The following is a 17,460-nucleotide window of genomic DNA, read 5'->3' on the forward strand; positions in this document are numbered from 1 at the left end:
CTCTACTGGGAGTTATAGTTTTAAAAGACGTTTTCGTATTTCCCATAATAAGAAGTTGCCAGTATTAAACTGTGTACATCCCTGGAGGTTTAGGGGATAGGAAACACTCAAATTTAAAACATATAATTAATAAATGGGTGAAAATTGCTTGTGCCCATAATGGGCAGCATTAATATATACCCACATGCCAGCTAAGGTCAGAAGAGCTTTATTTAACAGCTGGTCTTATGTCTGTGACCCCTCCTGTTGTCAATTGATAAGCCTGAAACATGCACTTGTCAAGGTTCAGAGGCAAATTTTGCAAATATGGCAGTAGCCATCAATCCTCTTAAGATAAGATATACTTTATTGATCCCAAGTTGGAAACATTTGCGTTACATCAGCATGTGTAACAGTCGTAAATATGCAGTGGTGTTTATTTGTAAATCATTTAGTATAATCACACAAATTCTGTGTTTTATATTTAATAATTCTGTGTTCTTTATTTGTTGATTGTTCAATACCTGACAATGCCGGAGATGAAATATCTACATACATCTTATAAGAGTATAATACATATGTATAATATCAGTTAAAATAAGTGCTTCAACATAGTTAACATTGCTGGAGGTATGCACAAATATTGATAGCTGTCTTGTAATGCACTATTGAGGAACCTGCGACCCAACTTTTTCATTCATTGCATAACTACACCGTTTGTGAATATGATATGTCAATAAACCTTAGAAAATCTTGAAATCTTGAAAGGGATGTACAAAATAGTCATTATATACAGTCTTTAATTAACTAGTAGAGAATAACGAGTAATGAATATACTTTATAGGGATCCTATTAATATCTAATAATAAAAATAATGAAATTCAATAACATGCTTTAACCACTAGGTGTCCCTTTATATCAGCTGTGCACCTTTATGGTGTAAATACAGCGTAAATACAGCCTATCTACCAATTGGATCAAATATAAAAGTCAGCCGAATTAGTGTTGATACTGCAAGGAGACGTGTTGTGTGAAAAGAAATGTAAGATGTTGTTTAATTGCTGATATATTTATGATCCACGTCACGTTTTCAGTGTTGGCGGCAGTTCCTCATAAGCCTTATCATCAGGGCTCTATAAACAGAGAACTACGGCAGATATGTAATATTTAATACAGCCGAACCGTGTATTACAATGCCGTTATGTGATGACTTTCAAAGAGAAAAGCAAGCACACTCGGAATAAAGTATTATTATTTTTTGTTTAAATGTTTTCGGTCTGTTTCCGGTATTTGTTAATGACGATGTGATGTGAGATGTGAGACTGGAATTGCACAGGGGAAAATAACGTATGCCACAATTTTAGATGCGGATTTTGTTAAACTAATACGTTTGCGCTGTGGACCAACACTATACATTGACGGGGAAGGGGGTAGCAATAAAGATAACACCATTAAACAGTTACACAACATAACAGAAATAATATCGATAGCAGCGTCCCTAGCAACCACCTTGGTAACAATGAAAATGTTATGGACGCAATTTCCTGAAGTAATCTTCGTAATAACTTGCAAACTAAAGATCATGTACATCCACTGGACACATAATCTGAAATAACAACTCATATTTCTCGCATCAAATGACATCAAAATGCATTTTAATGGCCAAACTAACTTTAAAATAGGCATTTTTCCACCGAGAATAAAACGAAGTTCAGCCATGTTTTTTTTTCTGCAGGGAGAAATTTGAAGATCACGTGACATAGACGTTGGAATGAATGGAATGCAGTTGGAGGTCAACCAATCACAGAGCTTGAGAACTAATCACGGGGTTTGTCAAACAGAGCACATGGTGTAGTCCTAAACGATAGCTGGGGATTCTGGGTAGTGTAGTGTCTTCTGCCATCCTTTACTCCGAAAAAATATTTGTTTCTCCGAATCGAAGGGGAAAAATACAAAAGCATTGCACACAATTTAAACAAATCAATGTTGTGTAATTAACAAGGATAATCTAGTATTTTTTAGTCGATGAGTAGTGCAGATATCGCTGTAAAATCAATCGACAGTAAGGGGAATACTTACTTCCGGGTGTAAAATTCTCCGTTATCCAATGGGAATGGACGCTTACATTGCCTTTAAGGGCAGCCGACACAAACGAATGCCGTGCTTCCATGAGCGTCAAATCCCGCCGCATATGGGAATACATTGCAATCAGTTGAAAGCTATTTGCGTCCCTTTATGAAGCTGAAGGAGCCTAGGAGCGTCACAACTGCACGCCACGGGCTCTAACCAAGCGTCGCTCCTGGACGTTTATGGAGTGAGAGTGTGTTGTAATAAAGGGCGGTGCCAGCTGTCAGCGAACCGATCCGGCCTTTCTGCTCAACTATCACTCAAATGTGGGACATACTCTAAATTTTTGGGACGCGTGACGAATAATAAAAATGCTGTGTGTGTAGGGTGACCAGGTGTCCCGACTGCACACACAGCATTTTTATTATTTGTCACACGGTGCTGCCCCTCAAACACACACATGCTTCAAATCAAGTTGTATAAATGCTTGAGCTACGTTTTTATTATAATTAGCCTACTGTGAAATATGCCTATTATGTTTTCGTCATTATTACAACGAACACACACTTGCAACTGATAACATTTTAGATGTATTAGACCAGGGGTGTCAAACTCATTTTCACAAAGGGCCACTCTGGGAAATTGGAATCACATTAAGGGCCGGACATATGCTTTACTGACATGCCTTTTTTATTCAATAAACAACATCAAAACATATCTTTCAATGTATTGTTGTATGTACTATATAGCCTTCCCATATATATTTAAACACATTGCTTGGCAATCATAGCATTTGGTAAAGCAAAATAATGCTTTCTGGCTAGCATACAGCCAACTCAGAACCTGTTGCACAGGCCTGAATATGACAACAATATGAAAACATTGTTGTGTTGAATAATAAACAAACACAAATCAACCTAATATAAAAGGACAAATATTGAACGTTGTCCCACATTTCAACAGATATCACAAGCCTTGATACAACAATTAAATGGTTGTGTGGAACATTGTATAAAAGTAAAACACATCTCAACATGTTGTCCCTTGCAGTCTGTCCCATTGGCATAACATCAGCTGCAAATAAAACCCCCAACATTTACATACTAACCTCACTGTCAAGCAAAACACACATTTAACCTAATTCACAGACCAGTACCATATGTACATTTATATATATATAAATATATATAGCCTTTTCACATTAGTTGGTCAACATAAAGCCCAAACTAAGTCGACAAAAAACAAAATTTCTTAGCATCATAGCATTTAGTCAAGCAAAACAATAACTTCTGAATACATTTGAACTGGTAGGCAGCCAACTCAGAGCAACCTCTTTCACAGGCCTGAATAGGACTATTTAAAAAAAGGTTATTTGGGACATTATATAAAAAGGTATGGCCTGATGTAAAAGCTAAATAATGAATAGTGAATGATCTTACCCACATTCTACAACTCTCAAAAGGCTTGTTTTAAAGTCCTGAATATGGTTGTGTGGGACACTAAATAGTAAGCAAAAAAGTAACAGTAACAGATCTTTGATCATATTGTTAACACGTCCCATATAAACTGTAGCCTTCTGATTAGCAACCAGGTGCACATAAATGTCAACAAACGTACAAATAAACTTTTCAGTCAAGGAAAACTCACATGCAGCTAATTTCCCAGATTTGACACATCAATATTGGCATGCTATTTTAAGCCACCAGACACCTGACATCTTTTCTTTGATGCAAGTTCATCTATTCTTGGCTGAAAGTCCTGAGCTGTAGCCACTTTCAGAATGGAGCCAAGTTGTTTGTCTGTGAGTCGGGATCTGTGAGAAGACTTGTTGATCTTCATCAGAGAGAACATCTGCTCACACAAATATGTGCTCCCGAACATGCTCAGGACACGGGCACACAGAAGGCGGAGCTGTGGCATTGTGCTTGGGATGAATGTAGCAAACTCACCTGCCCCAACAGAGTCAAACTTGGCCTTTAGTGGCCCATTGCATTGTAGTTCTATTAGTTCTAACTGTAAGTTATCTGGGGCGCTTTCCACATCAACTGAAAATGGATTTGTAAAAAGGTCAAACCTGAATTTCTGGGTCTCAAAGTCGGAAAATCGCCTTTCGAATTCGGCTTTGAGTGTTTTCAGTTTTTCTGCGCATCTCTCATTCGGGAAAGCAGTGTTGAGGTTGTCTGCAACAGACTGACAGGTCGGGAAGTGAACATAGTTTCCCTGCTGCATTTGGTTCTCCCACAATCGCAGTTTTGTCCGAAAGGCTTTCACTGCATCGCGCATGTCCGTGATCAGCTGTTTGCGTCCCTGCAGTTTCACATTCAGTGCGTTGAGATGGTGCGTTATGTCACACATAAAAGCCAAGTCATGTATCCACTTTTCATCGGCCAGCTCGGGGACAGCTTTCCCCTTCATAGCCATGAAACTAGCAATATCCTCGCGCACCTCATAAAATCTGTGCAACACCTTGCCACGGCTTAACCAGCGTACTTCTGTGTGGTATGGCACATCTTCATACTCCGAATTTCTCTCCTCCAAAAGTGCCCTGAATTGGCGGTGGTTCAAGCCCCGTGCTCGGATGAAATTCACCGTTTTCGTAACCACTGTCATGACATGTTCCATACCTAGCACTTTTCCACACAGGGCCTCCTGATGAATAATGCAGTGGTAAGCAGTCAGCTCTCCTCCCGTCTCCTTCATCTTCTCTCGCACCTTTGCTACCAGTCCACTCCTTTGCCCACACATAGCAGGCGCCCCATCGGTCGTCAGCCCCACAAGTTTATTCCATGGTAAGCCGGTTCCACTGATGCACTCATCCACCTTTTTGAAAATATCCTCGCCGGTGGTTGTTCCGTGCATCGGTTTTAAGTCCAAAAGCTCCTCAGTAACAGACAACTGTGCATCCACTCCGCGGATGTAAATCGCCAGCTGAGCCGTGTCTGATATATCCGTACTTTCATCCACAGCAATTGAGTAGTTTACAAATTCTTTTGCTTTATCTTTGAGCTGTGATTGCAAATCGTCAGAGAGCTCATCCACACGGCTGGCTATGGTATTTCTTGTCAGACTGACATTGGCAAAGTTTTGTTTATTGGCGGGGCAGACAATGTCACAAACTTTAAGCATACAGTTTTTTAGAAAGTCCCCCTCGGTGAATGGCTTCCCTGATTTAGCGATTTCCTCTGCTATGATGAAACTTGCCTTTACAGCTCCATCTGTTAAAGATTTGGCCCTATGAAACATATTTTGCTGTTGTTGCCTGCCTTTTTTGAGCTCCGTGACTTTCTGAAGCCTCTGTTCCCTGTCCATGGTGGCATATTGCTGCTGGTGGGCCGTCTCAAAATGACGACGCAAATTATATTCTTTGAACACGGCTTTTGTCTCATTGCAAATAAGACACACAGGCCTCTCTTTATACTCAGTAAAGAAGTATTCTATCTCCCACCTCTCTTGAAATAGCCTCCCTTCAAAATCAATCTTCCTTTTTTTTGACATTCTCTGTGTTACTAGCTAACAGGTGCGGGCTAGCAGACCGTTAATGCTTCTGTGTTGGCTGCTACGTAGGCTCCGCAATTGGCCATAGGGAATTGAGAGCGTTCTGCCTGTGCCAATCAGGTACCAACAACGTAATTTGCGTAGCTTACGGCGTAGGCTCTTCGTGCCGCCAGAACAGTATCATACATTTAAGCGGGCCACATTGTATTGATGATATAAATTGATATGCGGGCCTGATCAAAATTGTAGACGGGCCGGATTCGGCCCGCGGGCCTTGAGTTTGACACATGTGTATTAGACTATTAAAAAAAGAAATCATCCTTCAAATAAGTGGGGGTACGGCGTACCCCCGCGTCCAACGCCCACTACACCACTGGTGAAAACTAACCTTGGATGATGGGTTAGTAGACAAAAAGCTTTAGGAATCCAAAGTACATATAATAAGTACCCTGTATCAAGATTGATGCAAAACAAGTTATATTTGACCTTTTTAGACAGATTTAGCAAAAAAAACTTCTTCTGGGGCCATTTGGGTGGATTTTCCTTATCTCTGGCCCCCTTCTTTGATTTTGACATGTGACATCTCTTTCTGATCGTTAGAGCCAATATAATCGAAGGGGAATTGTCCCGCACACACTCATGTTAAAAAAAAAAGATTGCGTTTTTGCGCTTTCAATCTTCCTACAGAGCGTAGGAATGGCCTGCTCTACTATTTGAAAACGGAATTGCAGTTTTATTGCTTATAGATGATCAGAACATTTCAAAGGGGACACAGCCACATTGGATATTAACCTATGGATGAACTACATCACCGTTGTTATCGTTTTAATGCCATTGAAGACCAGTTTTGACCAGACAAAACCAAGGTAAGCCACGTTAGCGTTGTGGGCTACCTAGCGCCACTTGTTTTGATGTACGTTTTTGTTGATAACGTCGCGAGTTTGTATCTTTCAGTGTTGAGGTGGGCACCATTAGATTCTGTGTCTTTACGATCATAAACGATGTGTTGGATGTGCAGCTAGGATAAGTAATAAGGGAGCTAGGAGTGATTTTCGGTGCAGTAATAGGTTAGCATTTTTCGCTCGGGGCTAATTCAGAGGCTCACTGTTAGCATTCTGTGTTTTTTTTAAAAACAAAAATGAAAAAGATCAGTTAAATTAGTTTTTTCCCGTTATATGGATATAAAATATTCATAGTTTATTAAATATTAAGGTTCCTTAGACGTTATTTCCTGCAAATGATGCGATTTCGGCCCCCGAACCGGGTCCGTGGGGCTTTTAAATGACGGATATACCTTTCTGTCTGTGATGTTTTAAATATCAGATATTAATGTGTAGAAGTAAAACATGAGAAATAGTATAGCAATATCCTGTAAAATTATGTAAAAACATGAATAAAACCACATATCTTCAGATGTTATACATACATAAGTGTCCTACACTAATAATACAAAGTTATTATTAGTATGCTGTGTGTAACTTGTGTGCACCGCCTAGTGGTTAAAGCACGTTATTGAATTATTTTTGTTGAATAATGTTATTTTTGTTGAATAATGTTATTTGATGAAACAAATATTAAGAGTACATACTTTCATAGGGGGAAAGTAGAAGGTCAATGATAGAAATATAGAATATAAAAAATCAAGAAGATACTGTAAGTGATCTCGACAATAAAACAGTTTAGTGCACGATGTACAAGGATATTAATGAGGATGTGCAAAACAGACAAACTAATTAACATCTATTAACACATTAAAGAATACTTTAGGTTAATGTCTTCTTTCAAATAAGAAAAAACTTTGGGGGTATTTATCTACAGATAAATATTAAGCCTGACAAAGTACTTAACGTCTAATATATTGCTTTCCTGCAATATTAACTATGTTGAAGCACTTATTTTAACCAATATTATACACATTAATTATACTCTTATGTATGTAGATAGTATAAGAAATGTGCACAATTTGAGAGTTTAACGGTGGAGGTATACAGTACATACATATTGATAGATGTCTTGTAATGCACTGTTGAGGAACCTGTGACCCAAGTGTTTCATTGATTGCATAAATACACCGTAGTTGTGTATATGATATGTCAATAAATCTTGAAATCTTGAAAGGGATGTGCAAAATAGCAATTATATACAGTTTTTAATTAACTAGCAATAGAGAATAACGAGTAATGATCCCTTTCATGCATAGAGGTCACTACAGTGGACAGCTATTCAAAATGTGTTTTCTTGTATATGCATTGTTTTTTTGTTGCATAGTTGCACAATCAGCCACTAGATAGGACCCTATTGCATCATCCCATACACTCAGTGGCGGCTGGTGGAAAATATTTTTGGTTGGGCTATAGAAATGGTGACCAAACTATACTAGGGCGGTCCGGGGGATCGTCCCCCGGAAGACATTTTTGAGAAATTACCCCTTAAATTATGACTTCTGGTGATGTTAGAGGGAGGGGGGGGACACACATACTCCCGCATTTCTCCCGATTTCTGACAAAATCAGATTTCCTCATGACTGTTTCCACTCGGACTTTAATACAGCTACACCATTGTTTGGTTTTCATGGTAGCGCGTCTCTTTAGCAGTGTGCGCAACTCAAAGTCTGAGAGGGTGAGGAAGATAAAAATTGAACAAGAATCGACAACTCGACCCTCTGCTCACCCCTTTCCTGTTAAATACAGGTCCAGCCCACACATATGCTTGCTCCATGGTGCCACAGGCATTGCCCTTACAACTACAATAAGCATGTAAATTAATCTACGGCTCCGGCGATCCACTAGCACCGGAGTCTCCACCTGCAGACGCAGCCATCCTCAACAACTACTAGAGGATCACCTTGGATACGAGTCTAAACAACTCACAGACACACAGGCAAGGGCGCTGACAGGGCGCCCTTTGAGCATCAGATCTCACGACGCTGATTGGCTGAAATTATGTTTCGGCGGCATAGTTTACAGATAGCAACAGTCAGCTTGTTGGCTGCTGCTGCTCTGGCTGAGGGCTCTTTCTTAACGCCCAGAAGAGAGAGGGTAATGATACACGCTGCGGCCAGGCAGGAAACATGTGACTTATCAGTAACTTTAGACATCGTGAAAACAATTTTAAACGAGATTTTATTGTAGATTATACATTTTACTGATACCAACTATATAATATTTACCTTGTTCATAAAAAATAAAAAATAAAAACATTTTCTTTTTTAAATTAATTTTTAAATTAATTTTTAATTTTTAATGACAATCAAACATGTGGGAAGAGGGGGGGAGGCGCCCCTAGCGCCCCTATGGGCCGGCCGCCACTGCATACACTGCTATTCAGTGCCAAGTCATTGCAAGTGCATGATACATGTCTCTAAACCAAGATGGACGACATAAAGCCACATGGACCAAGTCACCCATCTATATCTTGCCAATCCTTTTATGGAAAGCGTCCCCTGCAGGTATAAAAAATGTGGTGACATCAATTAAAAACTAAGGAATCATATAATTCATAAATGATCAAAGTTTTGATTTTATGTTTGCACGAAATCATGGTTAACCACCTGTCCACTACAGTGGACGTCATGCATCACTGGCTATATTTAAACTACAATTCATACTGGTACTGCTGCTGTTGTTCCCAGGGCCGTCCCTCCCTACAGGCAGATCATGCAGACTGTGTGGGGCCTCACCTTGTGGAGGGGGCCACACCTCGCGGAGGGGGGCCTAATCTGAAGCGCACCTATGTGCTTATGTGCTTAATTAGGATGGCTTAATTAGGGTGGTGCGGCACGGTTTCGCCGCTGCGAGGCTCCAGTAGCACTCATCAAATAACTGTGCGTGGAGCCTCAAATTGGCCCCTGGCCCTGGTTATTCTTGAAAATACTTCATCTGCAATATCTTTTTGGGCCGTAAATCAACATACTTATGTTATTATAATGTAATTTTAAGTTTGCACATCTTTATTCATAATTTTTTCAAAATGTACATCCCTTCAGTTCAAACCCTGAACGCATACTGTCCACCTGAGTGGACAGATACAAATCTATTTGAAAAAACTAGATTAAAAAAAACTAAACTTCAAATCTTGTTTTTCATGCCCCAAGAGCAATAAAAACACTTGGTAAAAAAAATCCTGACTGAGGTTTTCATAATTCATGCATGAAAGGGATGACTTTATAGAGATCTGCAGATAAATGCTTAGTCTTCTCAAGCACCAACAATCAAATATCTCTCCTGATTGTTGGCACTTGACAATCACCTTTCCTTGAATTTTACTCAGGTGTAACTGAAGTCTACTTTAAGGGTTGTTTATATTTCACATCATTAATCAGAATCTGCAAAGTAACTCAAATAAATGTAGTGGAGTAAACATACCAGGTTAACCTCTGAATTGTAGTGGAGTAGAATTACAAAGTAACAATGAGCTGTCATGTGGGTATATATTAATGCTGCCCATTAAGCGATTTTCACCCATTTAGTAATTACATGTTTTAAATTTGTACACACCAATGTGTTTCCTATCGCCTAAACCTCCAGGGCTGTACACAGTTTAATACTGTCAACTTCTAATTTTGGGCAAAACGAAAAAAATAGAGAACATGTTGCGAAACACAATAGCCAGCATGTGTAGTTCTTGGGGGGCGTTCAAGTACAGTTTTGAATAGTCTGCAATGGTTTTGTTCCATTTCAAAGAGCTTTGACGCTCGGCGTAACTTGGCGCACTGCCACTCCAACATCCAATCCCAGAGCTTGAAAATTAATCACAGGGTTTGTCGCAAAGCGGACAGGCGTCGTCACAACAATAGCTGGGGATTGTGGGTAGTGTAGTCTCTTTGGCGCTCCACATTTCAGAGAAAACAAGTTGTTTCTCAGAATTGAAGGGGAAAAACACAAAAGCATTGTACACAATTTAAACCTGTCAATGTCGTTTAATTAACAAAGGTAATCTGGTGTTTTTGAGTAGTGGAGATATCCCTGTCAAATCAATCGACAGTAAGGAGAATACTTACTTCCGGGTGTACAATTCTCCGTTATCCAATGGGAATGGACCCTCACATTGCCTTTAAGAGCTGTCGACATAAACGGGTGCGGTGCTTCCATGAGCGTCAAATACCGCCGCCGATGGGAATACATTGCAATCAGTTGAAAGCTCTTTGCGTCCGTTTATGAAGCTGAAGGAGCCTCAGCGCGTCCCAACTGCACGCCACGGTCACCCTGACCAAGCGTCGCTCCTGGACGTTTAGGGAGTGAGAGTGTGTTGAAACACAAGGGCAACAGGTGAACACAATGAGGCACAATCAGACACACCAGGGAAACTAACGACAGGAAGGCAAACACAGCAGCCTCATCTCAATACCCCTCCTCGACTACTCCTTTCCCTCACTCGCGTCCCTTCTTTGCGTCTTAGCTCCGCCTCCGTAAGATGCGAGCGAGAGACACGAGGAGGTGACGCGAGGACAGAGGAGTCCTCAGGTATTAATTGGGATGTTCTCGTTCACTCAAACGTCATTTTTAAACGACATCTGTTAATGATGAAATGTGCACAACTGTATCCCCTCTCATCGGGCTTAACTGAATAACCCCTTAGAACCAGCCCGTTTGTTGTAAAATATTTATTTTAATGAATTAATCTTTCTCTTGTTAATCAAGGAATTCAATGTATGATGGTTGGTCCTGCTTTTGTGTTCCGTTTTGGTGTAAAATGTAGCCTACATTTAAATTAAAATATAATGATAGTAATGTGAAAACCTTTACTCTGAAAATGTGTGTCCTGTAGATCCCCACATTCACCCCAAACCCACATTCAGGACTATGAATTTTAAATAATTTAACTCCTGAATATCTTAAAACACACAAAACAATACAAATAATTGTTATTTATCAAGATCTAGCCATTTATGAAATAGCTTTCTTAATAGCTATGTTTTAGTGACGTTCAAGATCATTAAACATGACTTAAATTGTTAGTATAACCTTAAGAAATGAATTGCACATAATAATTCCCACCAGGCCCGGTTCCAGAACAAAATCACTCAGGGTGCATCTGAGATTAGAGAGGGTGCAGTGGTAAAGTGCTATTTTTATAAGTGGGGATTGGACCTAACCTCCTCTAGGGGGATCCTCACCTCCTCTAGGGGGGTCCGGGGGCATGCTCCCCCGGGAAGATTATTTTTAAAAATATTGAAGTTAAAAGCATCAATCTGGTGAACTTTGAGAGCAAAATGAAGAGATCTATGGATACACCTCTCAACATCCATATGAAACAGAACTGTAAGCAGATTTACTTTTTCTTTATGGATATTTTACAAATCACCCTTTTAAACTTTATTCTTGTTTTACTGTCATATAGTATTTCGTTTTTAGTGAGTGAGTTACTCAGATGAGTACCAGGAGACAGCGGTTGGTACTCTGGTACAGTCGTGGTGAAGGCATCTGACGTACTTGAACCGAAATGCATAGCAGAAGATGGCATCTTTTTTACATGAATATTCTAGCCAATCTCTGTTTTTAAACCATGAGCTGCAAAATGAGCGCCTTACCCCACTGTCCAGGCGAGTTGGGTACTTTTTGAAATATACCTGGGCAGGCTCTGTTTTGCCGAGGTCCTCTGGCACTTGCGGGCTACCAAGGGTTGGCGGTGTTTGGGGCAAAGAAGACGGCTACGGCTGCTCCGCCTCCGTGGGCGAGGCAGGCAAAGCCGGCGAGGCGGGCAAAGCCGGCGAGTCGGGCGGGAGGACGTTAGTGTCCACGACAGTGACCACGTCATGTCCCCATGATCTGAACTGTTATTACCTGCAGTAGATGCAGTGTTACTGCTGGTGATAAGGGCTGGTTGTTTTAACCATTTTCTGATGTCCATCATTGACTATATTCTTCTTCTTATTATTATTATTCCTACAATTATTATTATTGTTAATATGTAATATTTTTCACTTTAGATTTTTTTTTCACTTTTTTTGTACTTTTCATTTTTCAAATGAGGGTGCATAACGAATCAACTGAGGGTGCAATGCACCCTTATGCACCCCCGTAGAACCGGGCCTGATTCCAACAGAGCTGGGAGCACTTATACATTTATGTGACGCTTTTCTACTCATCTTCCAGTTGTCGGTTTTCCTCTGTTGAAATCGACCAGCTGTGAAGGTAGGGGCGGGGCTTTTATACGCAAGTAATGAAAACACTTCCGTATAGTCTGCTCTCGTCTATCCTCCCGCACCCCGCACCCCTCCTCCCTCACCCCTCCTCGACTCCTCCGTGTGCATTTCAGCTATTGGGACGTCCTTCAAAAGGGCGTGTCTTGATCGATTTCCGGGTCAAGTCCCGGAGGAGGGGAAGAGAGGAGTCGAGGAGGGGTATTGAGATGAGGCTAGGGAGTAGGATCAGACAAGACACAAGAAGGAAAACATGTGCATTTAGCCAGACTGTCATTCAACGCATCCCATCAATGGAATTCAATACCACAATATATAAGAGAGTCTTCATCCTACTACTCATTCAAGCACAGTGTTAAAAGGTGGCTCATTGATAACCAACAGTGTTAGCACTGATGTGTGGGTGTAGGTGTGTGTGTGAGTGCGTATTGTGAATGTTTTCTTTATTATTGTGACTTGCTCCTTACCTGTATTCCGTGATGTCGTCTATTGTAAAGATGTACATTTCTTTTGTATAACAATGTAGTGGTATTTTTATTCTTGCTTTTAGGATGCCTATCACCATCTGGCAAAGGGACTATCGGGGAAAACTAGCCTTTCGGCTAATTCGAGTACATTTACATGTTTTTAATATGTTGATTAATGTACACTGTCCCATGTTTTAAATCAATCAATTCAATTCAATCAGGGATGGGCCATAAACATAAATAAATAATTATTGGGGATCAAAGTCAACTTTTATAATGTGGTTGTTTCATTTCCTTATATGCATTGTTGTTGAGAACGTAATTGAAATTTTTTTAACAGTGGAGCGGCATAGTGCAATTTCAATGTTGAAACAGTGTATTTTTTTTCTCATGAAATTCCAAGTTGTCCCAGCCTTTTCCTGAATCGTCCTTTTGTCTGCTCTTTCTGTAAAAGCACACAGCACGATGCGGAGGGTGTGTGTCTCTGAACAATCCTTAGACTGAGAATGGCGGCGGCACGCGATACGGGAACTCGCCTCACAGCTGCTCACACCTGGAGAAGGGTACATCCGGACTTAAAACTTGCAAGTCCAATCGTCAATGTGCGAGTCCGAGTCCAAGTCCATCAGTGCGCGAGTCCGAGTTAAGTCACGAGTCCTGCAAATCGGCACTTAAGTCCAACTCGAGTACTCCACGTCTGGTGGAAGTATATGTGGGGTTTTGTTTAACACTGTGCTATTGAGTTGGTTTCAAGAATTGTGATATTTAATACTTTCTGGTTTCCCGACATCCCTCGCTTGTTGTAATTCGCTGTAAAAAAAACTGTCTTTATTATCTATTTGTGGATACAAAAAAGATGGAGTACAAGATTTGTTTGACTGAAGAAGATTTTAAAATATTTGTGTTGCAGAGTTACAAAGAAATCTCCAACTCCCATCTTTGATCTGACCCTAAAAAACTAAAACATGGCCAGTTGCTTGAGCACAGCAGACTTGCGGGAGAAAGAACAAATGAACCAGTTTGTGAAACCCTCAAAGACCATTGCAAGGTTATTTAGTCTCACTTCCTCAGACCACCTGAGACAACTCTACGAAAAGCGGAAAATGCAAGCAGACGATGGGGGATGGTACGTCAGCGGCATGCTGAGTGTGGTGGTCAAAGTGAGGTCAGGTCCTGAAGTGACAGGCCTTGGAGCGCTGGGCATTGCCCTGTACATCGACAACTGTTACTCCAGTCCACCAGAAGACAGCACAAAGGAAGCTCTGCGTTGTGTGTTTGCTGAGGAGCTGGAGATGTCCAATTTGATCGTATTGCATTCTTGTCGCTAAGGAAAAAGACGATCTGAGGGGCAAAATTAATCATAGTGAAGGCCAGATGAGCGCCGCCCTCACCAGGCTGAAGAACTCCATGGTGAGCGAGGAGCACATGTCGCCTGAGGCTCTGAAGGCCTGGGTTGAACGGGGCGGCATTCCACATCCAGATGCTGATTCACCTGGTGAGATTGGGAGGGAATCAAACCTGCAACTCCATAGAGACACTCCTCTCAGCTTACCAGAGCGACCTGGACCCGCTGTTCAAAAAGCTAACGTTTATTCAGTCGTAACAGTACGAACTGGACTAAACATGAACCCAGCCGACTCTGAACAGCTGAAAGCAGTGATTCGCTCTCAGGGAGTCTGCCTCGCTCAACAGGAGGATCAGTTAACGGCCATCCAGCAGGGAGTATCGCACGTGACGGACAGCCAGAGGGAGTTCGAGTCATCCATAACCAACCAGATCAACCACCTGGCGGGGCAGATCCAGAGTGATTTAGTTTTTTGTACCATTGTAGTAGGGGCGACTGTGGCTGCGAGGGAGTGTGGTCGTCTTTCAACCAGAAGGTTGTGGGTTCGATCCCAGCCCATGCAGTCAACATGTCGATGTATCCTTGGGCAAGATACTTAACCCTGAGTTGCTCCCGATGGCATGGCCAACGGTGTGTGAATGTGTGTGAATGTTAGGTCCTAGAGTAAGGTACACTGCTCTGTATGAATGGGTGTGAATGGGTGAATGACATGTAGTATGTAACGCGCTTTGAGGGGTCTTAAAGACTGGATAAAGCGCTATATAAGTACAGTCCATTTACCATTTACCATTTGTAGTTGAGCATTGGTTTGAATAAACCCTTTTTTGTTAAAACCTGTGTGAGTCATGCATTTCAGTTCAAACCCGTTTATTCAGTCGTAACATCTATTACATGTGCATTCAGTATTTTTTTCTTTGTATTATTTCTTGTAAGGAAAATGTTAACACTTGACTTGAATATAGACATTGTCATTTGTGGTTGGTTATATAAACAGTATCTCTACAGTGTAAATACTCTAAAAATGTACTTAAGGTACATTTGGCTGCCTATTTTCGAATAACATATTTATTGTATTTGAATTAATAATGGATTAATGTATTCATCTATTTAATTTCGCAGCACCTCAAGGTGAACTTTATCTTAACTTGGGTGTAGCTTGTGAACGTCACCAAAGTTATACATCAAGAAACTATTTCCCTAGTTTATTTTATTTTAATCATTTGAATCATCAAAGTGATTTCAGAACAGTAGTGCCGTTAAAAGTTCCAATATTTGCTCAGAGATTTACTGCAATAAAAGCTTAAAGTAGCAGGAAAAGGAAATACTTTAGTACAAGTAACTCAAAGTATACTTAAGTGTAGTAATAGAATACTTAGTTACTGTCCACGCCGGCCTCTATGTACATTAAAGTTAGTGTTTATATGAACCTATCTTTACTACTTTTATACATCTAATATCTCAACAAATATATCTGAAGCAAACCAAACATACTGTAATCCTGATAGAGTACCAATATATGTTTAATACATTTAATAATACATTTTAACATCAAGTACACCAGTACAGCAGAAACTAAATCCTTGAGAAAATAAATAAAAAAATAAAAGCACTTAAAGGTGGGGTAGGTAAGTTTGAGAAACCGGCTCGAGATACACTTTTTGTTATATTCCATGGAATGCTCTTAACATCCCGATAGCAATGAATATGTTAAGTGCTTTGATAAAAAATCCATAAAAAAAATTCATCTGTGGAAGCCGTAGTACTGTGAAAAGCACGACCAATCATTTTAGCCGGCCCAGCTAAAATAACTGGATGGCCTACCTGCCTGTCAGCCTTCAATCTGTGCACAAACTTATCTCGTGCCCTCGTTGGTCATGTGCGCGTTCGTGTGTGTTGGAGGAAGGGCTCTGTAAGGAAGTGGCAGATTTGTTCCGGCTGTGTATTTTCAAATTCTAGCGCACTCGAGCTGGTTTCTCCAAAATTACATAACCCACCATTAAGCAATAAAATAAAAATGAATTTAGGCCTTGTAACTAATTCCAGTTGTTGTTCTGAGTTTGAATCTTTATGGTGTTTGCACTTATCGTAAATCGCTTTGGATAAAAGTGTCAGCCAAATGTAATGTCATTTAATGTAAATATCTAAAATGTTTACATTTCAGAGAATCCTTTGGGACTGCTTATTCAATGATTATTTTGTCAATCTTTGTGAAATCCATTCCACATGTGTAAATTAAGGGTTAAAGTATTTAACGTATTTGCTATTACACAGTTGATAGATTTAAAGGATAAGAAATAATCAAATCTTGTATATTTATATGTTCCTTGATAGTGAACACTCGCTTCCTGAAAAGGGGTTCTGAATGACGATGAAGACCCCTGATTTGTAGAGTAAGACGAGTGTGTGTGTGCGTGCATGTGAGTGGTTGAAGAAATGTAGACAAATAAAAACAAACTAGTTTTTTGTTTGACAAATTTAGTTTGACCACAAACAAAACAATTATTTGACTTCCTGTTTTTTCCCCACATCATGACCAACACACACTCAAAGGTATTGCAGGTTCGGAGAAACGTCGCTGCTAAAATGTAATGGACCAAGCTGGATCAGGATGGAGGCTCTGCTGGTTCTGGTTCCTCCTCTGGTCTCTGACAGATTTCAGCGTCAAAATGTCAATAGTGAAATGCTGGAAGTAGTACAAAAACACATTGTCAAATTTGTCTAAATTGTTCTTATTATTACCTCAAGTCTATTAAATATTCTAAGTGTATGCCACGCTGCATTTCACTGCTCTCAATCTTGGAAAGTGATCAAACCAACAAAATGATATATATCTGTTTCCCTTAAATTACTTCTGGAAGGCCCAACAGAAAAAGCCGTAAACATTTTAATGTATGTGATAAAAAAGAAAGCCAAGTGGTCCAAACCTCCTCCTCACAGCATTGCATCTCTGAAAGCATCTTTGTTCC

At 40.3% G+C, this 17,460-nt stretch overlaps 1 protein-coding gene across 1 annotated transcript; it reads right to left on the reverse strand.

The window, feature by feature from the left end:
* Positions 1-3,735: 3,735 nt before the first annotated feature.
* LOC307016171 (general transcription factor II-I repeat domain-containing protein 2-like) lies at positions 3,736-5,355 on the reverse strand (the record flags this gene model as incomplete). The annotated part of the gene is made up of 1 exon (XM_079645207.1): positions 3,736-5,355. The coding sequence occupies one exon, from the start codon at positions 5,353-5,355 to the stop codon at positions 3,736-3,738; it is 1,620 nt and encodes a 539-aa protein (XP_079501333.1).
* Between the last annotated feature and the right edge of the window lie 12,105 nt (positions 5,356-17,460).

Source organism: Notothenia rossii, assembly GCF_949606895.1.
Source record: "Notothenia rossii genome assembly, chromosome: 8".
NCBI classification, from domain to species: domain Eukaryota; kingdom Metazoa; phylum Chordata; class Actinopteri; order Perciformes; family Nototheniidae; genus Notothenia; species Notothenia rossii.